A 14,208-nucleotide genomic window follows, 5' to 3' on the forward strand; every position below is an offset into this window, starting at 1 on the left:
TTACTTGGCTTGCTTATAGAATTAATGTAGGTAGGTATAAAAAAATGCAGGATTTTATTTATATTAAGGGCTAGACTGATTCTATTAAATTTTGTAGAACTTGCAAAAGGGTGACTATAAATTTCCATACATCTAAGCTTACGGGCTAGAAATTTGCCTCGCAGTCGATCTGTTCATGTTTGCATGAATCAGCCCAATGATGATTCAGGCCTCATGGCCTTGGATCCTCTGAGGATGCCATGGTTTAGGCGGTATCAAGCGGAAAACGCATTTTGAAAATAGCCGATAAACTGGATTATTTGTTAGGTTAACCTAACCAAACCTAACTTAAACTAACCCAAACTAACAAATAATCCAGTTTATTGGCTATTTTCAAAATGTGTTTTCCACTGTACCGAACAGTACCGATAAATGTATTATTTCTGTGAATATTAAGTAAATATTTTTTTTATATTTTATCAAATCTTTCAAGGTTTTTTGATAACCCATGGCAAACGAAATATCAATAGTTTGCATCGAAATATTTAAGTAATAAAACTGAGAATAATATTTTAATAGCAATTTAATATTTGATTTACCTCAATTATCGTATTATTGCACTATTCTGGCAATACTTGAAGAAAAAGAAGTAAGACTCCTTCCATTTTCATCAATGACTCTCGGAGATGCACAGATGCTGGACGTTAATCCACACCATTTTTTTTACACATTTGGCTGCACATATTTGTAATAGTAAAATTATAAAAATACATCTCAAAACCCCTATACTTGCACTCAAAAAGGAGAACATTTAAATGAGTATTTGTCTTAAAACATACATACCCAGCATAAATAAATCATATCATCTTGAAACTCAATCAATTTAGGTACTTAAAAGTTTTCAAATAAAAGTCATATCATAATATTTCCATATAGTTTTATTTTCTATATTCTCCTGTGGCATTGGTCGTTTCAAAGGCAAATCTCACCAAGTACCGTCATCAACAACAAATAAAGATCATATTTCTTAGAAAAATAAAAATTAACACCATAAACCAGTGGTTCTCACGTGAAATTTAACTGTGGCCGCACAATTGACAGTTCTATGGAAACGTCTGGTGGCCGCACCAAATTTCACTTTTGTTATGATTGAAAAAATTACAGTTAAATTTCATTTACAAAAAAGTTGGATCAATTTAATTATTTCGATTCATTTAATAAAAGACATTTGAACATTTTAGCATATATCTATTTAAAAATAATACAAATGGAAATTCTCAATACTCCTTTTTACCAATGCGAGGCGCAAGGCTGTTTCTAAGTTTACATCTGTCAACTGGCTTTTTATGAAGTGCATTACACTGAATGATCTTTCACAGTATACAGTAGTAGGAAAAAATCGACAATATTAATAAAGCAATTGTTGCCAATTCTTTGAGTTGACTTTATTCTCAGAAATGGACTATTTCACACATGATCTCATCACAAAAACATATTATGGATCATTTGAGCGTGTAGAAGATAAGTCATGTATATTCAACCAATTTCATGATTTTATAAATAAATTTTTTAAATAATATTCTGTAAAGCATTGATGGCCACAAGAACCACTGCCATGGACTGAGAATATTTCATTTGAATATTTTTTTGAGACCCGGATTTCACCTTTCAGCATTTTCAGGCACTTAACTATATTCTGCATCAGTTATACATTTGCCAAGTGAGTGTGAGCATAATGTCTGAAGATGGCTAAAGGCGAAACCCAGATCGCAGAAAATGACTCAAATGCAATAGCACAAAAATAATATCAATTAGAATTTATATTAGTTATTTTATTAATAAGATGAAAAACAATCGTCAATGTTAACTTATCTGGAAATAAAACAGCATAGGTACTTAGTGAGTTTTATCTTTAATACAGCAATATATAATTATATCTATATCTGTACCTGACAGACTATCATATTTCAAAAAAGAATAGTTTCAAATAAACACAATAAGATTTTTCATAATAATTGTTTTAAGAATTTTGGATTTATGTTATGAATAAAGTGTGAATTGAACTTGACAGATATTATAATTTAGGTACAAAATCTGTACTTAATATGGACTGACTCTGAGATACAGATAATATATATATATATATAGGTATATAACATTATGTTTTAACACTTATTATATAAATGAGAATCAGAAGTTCAAGTATATCACAATTGTACACAAAATTAAATTCGATTAAAAACATGAAATTGCTTTCAGTGATATTATTAATTTGCAAAAAGCTATCCTTTTTTTTAATACTAACTATAATATATTAAATATTTTTTATTTACAATTTTCTACGACGATTAAGGCATCATTTTGACATTGCTTTCATTTGGAGCAATGATGGGAAATGGAACTATATTTTTATTAGTGTTCACAACACTCGCAAAATAGAATAATAATGGAAATAAATTTACAGCATCTAAGGCAATTTAAAATTCATTAGTAGTATGGCATATGAACAGCTTATACCAGTAGCGAAGACTGCTTTATTAGATGGAGATAAATGATTATAACAACGGAAGAGAATAACATTGATGTGTAATGTGTGATAATATACCTTGGAGTAAGCAGATAGTATCCAATGTTCTTAAAATAATACTCTTGCATAGAAATATGCAATCAAATACCTTCCCCCAATGACAAAAGCATCATTTCTTCCTTATTACTATTCCATACCAAATCATATTCCGTTCCCGTTTCATTAATCACTGTCAAACGTTGCCTTACGTCCACACTACACATTAATTTAAAGCGCTGTGGTTAATTTACTTCAGTTTTGCCAATGAGAGTTTATGTGTGACTAAATAATAAAACCCATTTTCAATTTTGTCCCGGCTGTTCCGCGTATGAATGATTGTCAATAATAAATTTTCATGATTGGCCGTAGTAGCATATATGTGATGAATCGGCCGGGAAGGGTGCGAAAAAAGTTCATTCCAGTGAGAAATACGGCTGGTACAATAAATAAATAAAATAATTTAAATTTCGGCTGCAGCAGACCTTCTGCATTCTTTTGTACATACCTACTTTTAATATGTAATAAAATAATTTTTGGTGGTAAATTTGTTTCTTTGCCCTATACCCCGTTCCTGTACCGGTTCAGAGTTTCATAATTATGGTAAGCCTAGTACTTAATAGTGCCTGAAGATGCCGAAAGGCTAAATCCAGGTCGCTCAAATGGAATAGTAACAAACTCAAACCAATTAGAATAAAATACAATGTAAGAAAAGAAACTAATATTCAAACCACCTACTTATGCTTGAAACACCTAGAATGACATTTACCAAATTGAATTTGTGGACTTGTCAGTATGTGAAAATAGACACCGTAATAGTAAATGGAAGAGAAGTAAAAAGAAATCATCCTTATGTATTGTTATAGAGGTTTATACTAATTCAATAAATAATGGGACTGAAGATTGTTAAATCTCCCGTTTTTGGCAGTGTAAATAGTAACACAGAGTGAATAATATTAAACTATTTTTTTATTCACTAATTCACAAAATTTAAGAATATAACATTCCTTATGAATATATATAATTCGGATCACCTCAGAAACATACCTATTATAAAAATAATAAACTGAACACTTCAGCGGCATAAATATTTTTTTTTTTTTTTTTAATTATTAATAACCATGTCCTTGCTTTTTCGTACAAGGTGGTTGTTAGTAATTTTGAACAATCACAAACACCCAGGCTTTGAGAAAAACACATAAATATCGTGTGTCCTGACCGGGAATCGAACCCAGGAACTCTCGGGTGGAAGGCAAGCGCCTTACGCACTGCACCACGAGAGCCGGCCTATTAGTTAATTTCATTGTGATTAGGTATGGTGCAGGTGGTTCATATTGGCCGGAATCCGATGGATGTGTAATACGTATGTTTCTGCGGTGTTTTTCGAATTATTAAAATAATAAATGAGTAACAAGAAGACTGTTGCACCATCTTGACTGGTGTGGTCTGTAACGTAATGTTTTGACAAGAATATTATTAATTCTTATATTGTTGACAAACTGCCGTCATATTCATGAATCAATGAAGCGTCTTTATATTGATTATTAGTAGCAACCAGATGTCCCACAACTTCTAATACACTTCTAAAAAGTCATGTTGCTACGATGACTAATAAACACGAAGTAGCTGCCTTTTACCCATTACGAATGTTATAATATTTTAATGACGAATCACACCAGATCTATCATTGGCAAACGTATAATATTTAGACTCCTAAAGCATCAGGTACAGTTGTGCCACATTTTCCCTCAAAGTAGAATCCGAATTCATGAGTGGCTGGTGTCGGTTCAATGTTAAACTCCGCAACCGGAACACCACGGGCAGCGGCTTGCGGAGCGAACATGGCTGCCGGATATACAATCGATGAAGTCCCAATCACCAAACAAACATCACAATCTGATAATGCTGCATCTATATCGGTACATAATAAAAATGTTATCAATTTAATAAAGGGTGTCTAACAGATACTAGAGACATCTAGTGACAAAATTACAAGACAATAAATAATTAATCACAGTTTACTGAAAAACAACTTATAGTAGCCAAGTTGGTGGAGCGAGCGGCCGTCTATGAAGCCATGGGTCGCGGGTTCTGTCCCACAACCACTTGAAAAATGCATGTTGTTTTTCAATGTATATTTGATACAGTGCAAAGACCAATGGATTGGATAAATAGCTGACAAACAATCCTTGTACAAAGTCTGTTAATATAACTTCCACTCGTGAAAGTCACCACATAGTGCCTCCGAGAATCCTGTCACTCGCCAGTCTTCTTGCGGCCTCACGGGTCATTCCAGTATCCCGTTGTTCCACTGTGGATATTATTTAGCATCCTCCCAGGACACCGGAATCTGGTTTGCTAGCCAGGTTGAAATTCTCTTAAGGCATTCGTAGGACCTGGCCGAGTCAGGCCTACTATCACCTCTTCACTGTCTGTCTGATGAGATTCTGCTTGGTCCACTCCATCCAACCAACCTGAAAATCAACGCTTTGTGCAATAGCACCTGTCCTGATCCAGATTTCCCCCTGATTAGGGTCAGGCAAAACATTGAGTGTCCACAGATTTAAATACTTGGGGGTTACTACACATCACGTGACATAGTACTTCTGTCTCATTCTAGATGTAGATAAGTCATATATTTTTGTAGTCTTGATAATGGTGTTACAATCGAAATAACTATCAACTTAAAAAATGATCTGTAGAATTTAATATAACTTATATTATCATTTTGTTAAAATGATAAAATACTTACGAGCTCTATCAATGACGGTTGTTTCCAAGTTTTCTCCAAACCATACAATATGGGGCCTTAAAAGACCGTTACATTTTGAATTTGCACACCGCGGCAACTGATCAACTGGTATTTCTTCTGTTGGTACGTCTGGATCAGGGGCTCCTCTACCCGATAATGCCTGAAAGGAATACAAAAATTCTAATAAACTTAAAATAATAATACAGCAGGCCTATTCTAATATATCACTTAACCGGTTGGCTGCCAATGACGTCTTAAGATGCGAACTTTTCTGTGAACGGAACGCCGCTCATACAAAAATGACATCTTTGGACGTCCCGCTTTAAACAGCTAAAACTTTATTTTAACTTTTTTTTTATGTCAAACACGCAACGACATAATATATTGGGAATATCGTCACATACTCAGAATTGAAACAGAATTCTTTTTTACCACTTGAAACGTAAATTGATTTTTATTTTTTATTTTTGCAATAAAATTCGCGGCATGCAAGGTACCACCATACATACACCTACCGGCACTAAAAAGGTTAACATCAAAAAAGAGCTAATTGTGATAAATATATCACTTCACGTATTCTGGCGGTTAATTATGTAGAAAAATTAACCATTTGAATTGCCAAAAGGTGATATCTTTCAACAGCCCCTCGCTTGACTGTGCTAACTTTGAGAACGAGACAGGGTGTATCAATTTTACATATTGAGAATTGAGACGCAAGATCCGACTGTTTTGCTGTAATCGCAATGACATGACTAATAAAATTGTAGGTTATGTTGATATCTCTGACGTGTCAATATGAAATTCTTGTGATCGGCTCATTACTGACTAGATGGCGCTGGTTCGGCTTAATCCGCTTGGGTTTGGTCTTATCCGGTTGGGTTCGACAGTACAGACATATCCGAATTTGACCGACAAATAAATATTCCCACAACTTGGTCTCTCTCTCTCTGGTATTACAGCTACACTGACAATACATGTTTTAGAAAGCAATTGATGATTTAACATTTTTAAAAAGTTACTTACCACACAAATAGGACTGTCATTATTGTCAGTAATATTTTTACACTTGGTACACCTGGTTTTGTAGAGGTTTCCATGTAATTCAACAATGTTTTCAGAGCCTGCTTTTGTATGCAAGTTATCTATATTTTGCGTTATGACGGTTACAGTATTTCCTTGACCAGAGAACCTTTTTTCGAACTCCGCTATCGCATTGTGTGCCTACAATAATATATTATTCAATTAGATACTATATTGGAACAACTTTACTGAAGATAAATTAATTTCTTATTAAGTAATTTATCCATGTAGAATAACAATAAATTTCTTGATTACATAAAATTATCATTTTTTAAGACAGCCGACACCCTACACCTTATTTCAATAATGCAATAGGTTTACAATGCAACGCAATGAATGATCATTGGATATTTCAATATACCAGGAGCAAAATAAAAAATCCAATATACACACGCCTGCAGAACTGGATTTACAATAATTACTGACTAAAGGGCTCGAAAAAAATCATGATATCCTATTTTTACTTATTGTACAAACTAATTCAAGACAACGTCGAAAAGCCAATTCTAAGTCTAGTCTAACCTAATAATAATCGAATGCCACTAGTAAAGAATCAAATACGTCGAAGAAAATCTCCTTGTATAAGAGATGGAGACTAAACGTATGAAAATGGTGGTGAAAAAGTATTTCTGGGAATACTGTACTAATTTTCATACAAACTCTCAGAATTATGGTATTGGTGATATTTTTTTCTATACAATAATGGCACTTATGTCAAATTGGAAAAACACAGAAGGTGGAAGTAGATTTTAATGAAATAGCAAGTGATTTTGGAACAAAAAAAACAAGAGTGAAGATTATGTCATACAAGTTATTATTACAACGTTTTTCTTAGCTCGTATTCTTATTTGTCCGGTACAAATCTTGCAATCGAATTTTTACCTAACTTCCCAACTAGCTAGGCATTTGAAACTTTTAGAATATATCATAACACGATGCCAATGCATTTTTTTAAATACTTTTAGCCATCTTTAAGTAGAATTTAATTAATTTTCAGTTAAATCTGTTTTGTATGAAAAGTTATTTTGATACCATTATTGGTTGCTAGGGGGTCCTAGCAACTAAATTATTAATATATACATGCGTTACTATGGAAATCAATATGAAATATTTTATTATTCAGTATTTCTATCAAGTACAAATTTTTTTGATCGTTTAAGCTAGTCAAGTCAAGTTTATATGATTCAACAGAAAATTTAAAAACGTTGTAAATATATAAAAAGTTCTTTTTATCTTGTATTTATTTTAATTGATTTAAGCTTTGTACTATTTCAGTTGAGTGGTTTTTTACGACCCGTGTTTCGCCTTTCGGTATCTTCAGGCGTCATGCGCACTCACCAATGGTAAATGCACACTGACAATGAAAACAGTTAATTCTCGTTTATATAATAAAATAAGGTATAAACCTTATTATTAAAGGATCAAGTATAAAAACAAATTTTCAATATTGAAGTGTTTGTAAAAACCCATAGTAGATACATAAATACTCACTATTAATACATTCAGTAAGCGCATTAAATTGTCAATACAAACAATAGAACTAGGTAAAGTGTTGGAAATTGAATAAAATTAGCTAATGAAAAATGTCACAAACTACACAAACTTAAATAAACTAGAATTTAAATTCAAACCATCAAGTACCCTCCCCTCGGTTAATAGTATTAATTTTATATAAGTTATTTTTAAGGCTTCCCAATGTATAATAGCCTAGGGCCCCTTCAAGAGTAAATACGGCCCTATTACCAGGGATTAAAATTAGTTTTCTGAACATTGGTGATCACTATGCTCAAAAATATTGTTTTCGCACATAACAAATACATTGTATTGAATTCACCTTACGGCAACCTTATGAATATCTGAAGAAACGGTTTGACATGAGAAATTGATTGGCGTATATTTCTTAATCAAATTAAAACTTAAATAAGGAGTTCTTAAGAAAGTCACAGTTCAATCAGTAATATTTACATCATTTGGCAACGCTGTCCTCGCAGTTTCTCTGCGATAATGGTAAAACTCCCAAACCAAACTGGGGTTGGCTTTGAATGCTTGGGGGGTAGCTAAATCCGTTGCTTGGTACTTTCTCCAGAACCCGCCGGCTCCTCTGAATGTCGGTATCCCTGATTCGGCAGACACCCCAGCGCCAGTCAATATCAGAACATTTTTTGATTTTTCTATGATCGCTTTAAATTGCGCCATGTCACTCGAAGGGCGCGACGATGCCATGATCTTAATTCTCGCTGTCAGAATTATGGCTGGTTTCTCCAACACACATTTAATTAAAACCCCTGACATCAGATTTTTTTCTGTAATAATTGTTTAGAAATAAATTTTATACACGAATAAAACAAGAATATAAAATGACAATTGAAAATATAATCAAAATATTAAAGCAAAAAATATCTACATATTATCACAGTACGTACTGAATCTCTTGAAAGGTTTTCAAAATAGATTTAAAAATAAACATACGTAATCGATAGAAACGTCAAACGACGACCATAGACAATATATTTGTGAATGAACTGTCAAATAGTCAGTTTTACCAACCGATCGATTTCGGGTTTTTACATAATCGTTATGAAATTTAACCTGTCAAAAATACTATATCGAACCAAGTAGGCTGTAGTAGTAAGCAGGAAAATATTACCTAAACGAAATGATTCGGTAAGAAAATAATTTTAACTGAATCAAACAATCAATTAGATATGTTATTTATTAAATTTGTGGTCCAAGCGCCTTTTGAAATGAGCGTATATGTATTTGAAATTTTGCTTCTTTTAAACCACCCAAAATCATGTTATCACAAAACACAGTTAATTGGATTTATTTTACATGAGGTACCCATTATGACTGGCAAAATAACTTTACTATTGACCATTTTCACTCGTTCCTATCGCCTATATTTGTTAATTATTGTAGTGGATACTAACATGGAACTGTGTGTACATACTTAGCTGGAGGAATGTTATCAAAGTCTGGGTGTTTGTGATTGTTCAAAATTACTAAGAACCACCTTGTACGAAAAAGCAAAAACATGGTTATTAATGATTTAAAAAAAATATCATTGATGTACTTCATGGTTTCACAATATACCCTTCAATGCTATTTTTATTACATACTTAGTAATGATCAAAGAGGTCCCAGCAGAATAGATGATCATCCCAAGTTAATCGGTTGCGTGTTTTTGAAACACGCGAAAGAGACTAAATAAACATGGTGCGGTAAATGTACAGTACTCCATATCCTTCCTTTCAATAATTCGTCATTTTCTGACTACCTTACTACGAGGCATGCTTACTTTTTCACTCTCTTGAATCTCGTCGGTCTCTTCTGCTCTTGAAACACTTTTGCTTGTTATCGCGAGGGATGGTTTCCAATCCTGGTGTCCTAATGAATTTAAATTTACATGCGCCTGTCAATTACCTACGTGGTCGCAGCCATAATTTATTCTGGATCGGAACTGTTTCCTCATGTCAAGCCATCAGGCAGCATTAGCGAGGGGTGCAAGATTAGTAAATGCGCTCCCTAAAGACAGACATTTTCAATGATGTACTTTGCATTTTGTTTTTGAAATTTTATTTTTCTATTTAAAATAAAATTGTAGGTATGTTTTTTGTTTTCCTAATTTTATTTTTCTGTATAAAATTGTACTTAAGTATGTTTTGATTTTATTTAAATTTTTTTGTTATTATTTTCTATATTCTCTTCTCTCATGTGAGGGTAATATTTGTTATAATGTAAATCTCATGTTGTGTACGTCTTGAATTTAGATTTGTTATGTCCACAATGTTTGGTATTCTTAATTGATATTATAAATAAAAAAAACCTGAAAACTGACACTATAAAGTTGCTGGTTTTTTACCCAAGGTTAAATTAATACGGATTATGATCCTCCGACATAAAGTTGAATAATAATCAAAGGGGGATGGTAATGTTAATACCACTACAATAACTAATAAACTCCTTGTTTTGACAGATTTGGAGTCAAAGTTGGCCTGGCATCAGCTGCAATTTACTACACAGCTGAACAGGGAGTATGGAAAGATAGTGACACCACTTCGAAACTATACGATACTATTAAAAAAGAAACATGTCCCTATATCAAGAAAGCATCAGCACAAATCCCGTTTGAGGTTTGTTGTCATTTGTTCTTTTTTTTATCATCATGGCTTCAAACACTTAATTATGGATAGGTACTTTCACCAACTGGACAATTTAACCAGTAAACCAGTAAAGTTACATATTTGTGACCATGGATGCCTTCCGCGTACTCAGGAGACTCAACGGCCTTCTCTTTTTACCTAACAATCCATCATTCTCTACCCAAAAACCCAAGACCTTTTTCTGTTTAGTTCATAAAGTTGGACCGACCAAATTTAAATACTGACTGATTACTATTAAACTCTACATTATGTTCTTGTAATGGTTGTAAAATACGTTAACAGCCTAAAATCATTTTAGGTAATAAAATAGAGCAACTGATGTTTTAAAAGAGATGACGTGTCATTCATAATAACATATCGTCGCTAATTTTCTACAAACACGAATCTCAATTTTTATCAGTTTTGAGTTGTTTGATGTAATGAATTCACGTATCTCAAAACATACTTTATAACATAATAGATTTAAGCAATGACTAAAAATTCGTATCACAATAAAACACTTTTATAAATATTATAAACTCGAATCTTGAGTTAAGTTGGAAGTATACAGAATACTGAACTCCGACAGTTGATTATACTGAAGTTCTTTCTTGTAAGTCAAGATACGTGCTTACTGCAGTAATATTGTGGAATGACTCACAGTAAATTTGCAACGCATTCTCGTATCTCCGACAATATGACTGATCGGTCTAAAGCAGGGGCGGGCAAACTTTTTGGATGGAGGGCCAAATTCGAGAATTCAAAATGAGCGGCGGGCCGCAAGTAAACTACCATTTTTAGATATACACTATTTATTATCACGAAAAATAAACATTACAAAAAAAATAATGAGAAGAATGAAAGTGTTGTACATATTTTCAAATTCAGGTGTTAATTTTGTGGTTGATATTTTCAAAACTGCTTGTAAATGGGCATCGGAGATATTTGATCGTAAAGAATTTTTATTGAGGTTCATGATCAAAAATGTTTGTTCACATATATAGGTTGATCCAAAAACAACGAACATTTTTCTTGCATAATCTTTAAGTTGTTCGAATTTGTCTGAATTAAGGGCATTGTAAAATTTGGATATATCTTCGCGACGATGCAATTCTCTTAAATCAGTGTCACACTGCAGACCAATAATCTCAAGTTGTAGCTCTGTCAGTATACTATCAATATCTATTGAAAATGGATCGCGTACTGTTGCTAAACTTGTCTCAATTTTTCGGAAGTCACCAAATCTTTGTAAAAATTCGTCATTCAGAGCTTTAATAATTTTACCATATTCTTCAAATTTATATTCTGGTATATTCAGCAACTTCAAAGTTGGAAAGTGGTCCACGTTCTTATTCGATATTTGTCGAAGGAACAACTTGAGTTTTAATTGAAATCCATTCAAACTCTTCACCATATCGTGGGCATATATTTTTTTTCCTTGCAACGCAGAGTTAAAAGTATTTAAATGTGTCACGATGTTCAACATAGAAAATAGTGGTTACATAGTGTGAGACGAGACGCAAGGAAGACGTACTGAGATAATACATTAACGAAACAACAAATTCTTCAAATTTTAATCTATTGTCAATATTTTTTTAAAAAATATAAAAAAAGTTATTCGTAATCAGAAGTACAATTAATGATGGCGGGCCGCAAAAAAATACCCGGCGGGCCGCAGTTTGCCCTCTCCTGGTCTAAAGTATAGTGCGATAGATTGAAAAAACATAAAAAAAAATTCATGAAAATATGTGTAACTACTGTCCGACAAGAAGTCGCTAGTGCGGTTAAAAGTAGGTGGAGCTTGTTAGTTAACAGTTTTAACACGTAGCCAAGAAGATCTTGGACAGTATACTGAATGGATGTTTCATAGAAGAAAATTTATTTCTGAATTAAAAACTGAGGAAATAGAGTTATTTGCCTCTCCTGAAAAGTTGTGTTTTCCGAGATACGTGTTTGTAGAAAATTAATGACGATATCATACTTCATTATGTAGTGATAAGTGAAAATTATAGGGTGTGCAGTGCACTTTGTGCATGTTGTTAGAGCAGCCGCCACTGATTGTAACCCAGTGTTTGTTTTAAGCCAAATTTACAAAATCAATTACAATATTCTGGCACTTGCTTTGTTACAGATGCCTAAACTCCCCAAATCGGATATCTCAAACATCGGCAAAGTCTATTGGAATGCTGGAGTCAAAGGATTTTTCAATTTTCTTTTGGAATTACCAACAAACTCATGCAAATGGACGAAAACGGCTTACGACAGTATCGAAACATTCATCAATACCCCTAGTATACCCCAACCTGCCGCGGTTGAAAAGTGATTCGTAATGTTAAAAAAAATGTATATTTTTATTGTTTAATATTGTTAATAGCACAATAATTGTTATTTGCTTATAAGAATTTTAATGGTAGCACATTTAAAATTTATTTTACTACAAAAATTTATATAATACAAACCAAACTCTATTCCCTCTCGATCTGAAAACCTGTCCTAATAAATCAATCACAACTCTCTATTTACTGTCTTTCATTCTCTGATATACTTCATTAACCTCCTTTCCATCTGATCAACTTACAACAAATTAAAAATGGGCGAGGGACCTATAATATTTTCTCATATTATGATAGCATTGTGCGCATTTGGTTGTCTGAATAATAGTATATATCTTCAAGTAGCCTCATTTTGCCTAAAAATATAGTGCATGGGTATGCATGTTCCATATGGACCCTTAAACGGAAAGGTCTATGTTGGACGTAAATGCAGATAGACTACAAAATAAATTCTAGAATAAGACAAAAAAAGGAGGTGGGCTGAGCTAATAAAATGGCAGTGGGCCGGCATGTTGCTCGGCAAGCGGACAACCGCTCGACAAAAATGCATTCATACACTGGAATCCACAGGGCACTGAATCACAGAAACCCCCGAAAACTCGATGGTTTGGCGGATGTACATATCTTGGAGTTTGGATCTTAATTTAAAACAGCTTTTTTCTTAGTTTATATTCTAATTAACAAAAAAGTGTATTATTTAATGTTTTTAGCAGATTGATTATTAATTAAACTTATCTATATATGCCTCGATACGATTACGATATGCCGATGATACTGTGCTGAGTGCTGATAGTTTAAAGAGTTTACATCAACTGGTAGAAAAGGTTAATGAGATCAGTAATTCTTATGGTTTAAAAATGAACTTCAAGAAAACAAAAGTATTATTAGTATCAAAAACAGCGACACCAGACACCAACACAAATTTTGTCATTAACAGCGAACCAATCGAACGTGTGACCCATTATAAATATTTAGGTACATGGGTCAATGAGAAATGGTACCAGTCTCAGGAAATAAAAACTAGAATTGATATCGCAAGGAGCGCCTTTCTCAAAATAAGACGCCTCCTTAGCAATCGAGATCTTAACCTAGGCCAGAGGCTGCGTATGGGACGTTGTTATGTGCTCTCAATTCTTTTCTATGGTATGGAAGTATGGACGCTAAACCAAGAGATGTCATTTAGACTTGAAGCTTTCGAGATGTGGCTGTATAGACGCATCCTCAAAATTCCTTGGACTGACCGGGTGACAAATGTTGAAGTTCTCAATCGAATGGGGAAGAACCGAGAAGTTCTACGTAGTATCAAAACCAGGAAACTACAATACCTCGGCCACATTATGAGAGGACAAAAATACAGCA

The 14,208-nt window shown here is 33.3% G+C and overlaps 2 protein-coding genes across 4 annotated transcripts; one reads left to right on the forward strand and one right to left on the reverse strand.

Annotated features, from left to right (window-relative positions):
• Positions 1–3,649: 3,649 nt before the first annotated feature.
• LOC147078958 (NAD-dependent protein deacylase-like) lies at positions 3,650–8,889 on the reverse strand. 3 transcript variants are annotated; one of them, XM_085951803.1, is made up of 5 exons: positions 8,844–8,889; positions 8,340–8,677; positions 6,318–6,515; positions 5,295–5,454; positions 3,650–4,453 (listed from the first exon to the last, which is right to left on the reverse strand). In XM_085951803.1, the coding sequence occupies exons 2-5, from the start codon at positions 8,664–8,666 to the stop codon at positions 4,248–4,250; spliced, it is 891 nt and encodes a 296-aa protein (XP_085807929.1). In that variant the 5' UTR covers positions 8,667–8,677; positions 8,844–8,889; the 3' UTR covers positions 3,650–4,247. The 3 variants fall into 3 exon arrangements, with proteins under 3 accessions (XP_085807929.1, XP_085807944.1, XP_085807936.1); XM_085951818.1 differs by having other exon boundaries at positions 8,798–8,889; XM_085951810.1 differs by having other exon boundaries at positions 8,779–8,889.
• A 59-nt stretch (positions 8,890–8,948) lies between these two features.
• On the forward strand, positions 8,949–13,034 carry LOC147078959 (MICOS complex subunit MIC13 homolog QIL1-like). Its single transcript, XM_085951828.1, has 3 exons — positions 8,949–9,038; positions 10,351–10,507; positions 12,648–13,034. Exons 1-3 carry the CDS (start codon positions 9,031–9,033, stop codon positions 12,837–12,839), a joined length of 357 nt encoding a protein of 118 aa, XP_085807954.1. The 5' UTR covers positions 8,949–9,030; the 3' UTR covers positions 12,840–13,034.
• The last annotated feature ends 1,174 nt before the right edge of the window (positions 13,035–14,208 follow it).

Source organism: Rhyacophila brunnea, unplaced genomic scaffold (assembly GCF_057557595.1).
Source record: "Rhyacophila brunnea isolate RB1 unplaced genomic scaffold, BYU_Rbru_1.0 scaffold_10, whole genome shotgun sequence".
Lineage (NCBI taxonomy): Eukaryota > Metazoa > Arthropoda > Insecta > Trichoptera > Rhyacophilidae > Rhyacophila > Rhyacophila brunnea.

What these genes read in the sequence shown, in the direction of transcription:
- LOC147078958 (XM_085951803.1), bottom strand. Translation starts at nt 8,666, where the DNA reads ATGTCAGGGGTTTTAATTAAATGTGTGTTGGAGAAACCAGCCATAATT. An exon ending in GGACAGCGTTGCCAAATGAT is followed by an intron (nt 6,516 to 8,339) that starts GTAAATATTACT and finishes ATATTATTGTAG; the next exon opens with GCACACAATGCGATAGCGGA. An exon ending in AACCGTCATTGATAGAGCTC is followed by an intron (nt 4,454 to 5,294) that starts GTAAGTATTTTA and finishes GTACCGATATAG; the next exon opens with ATGCAGCATTATCAGATTGT.
- LOC147078959 (XM_085951828.1), top strand. An exon ending in CAGCACAAATCCCGTTTGAG is followed by an intron (nt 10,508 to 12,647) that starts GTTTGTTGTCAT and finishes GCTTTGTTACAG; the next exon opens with ATGCCTAAACTCCCCAAATC.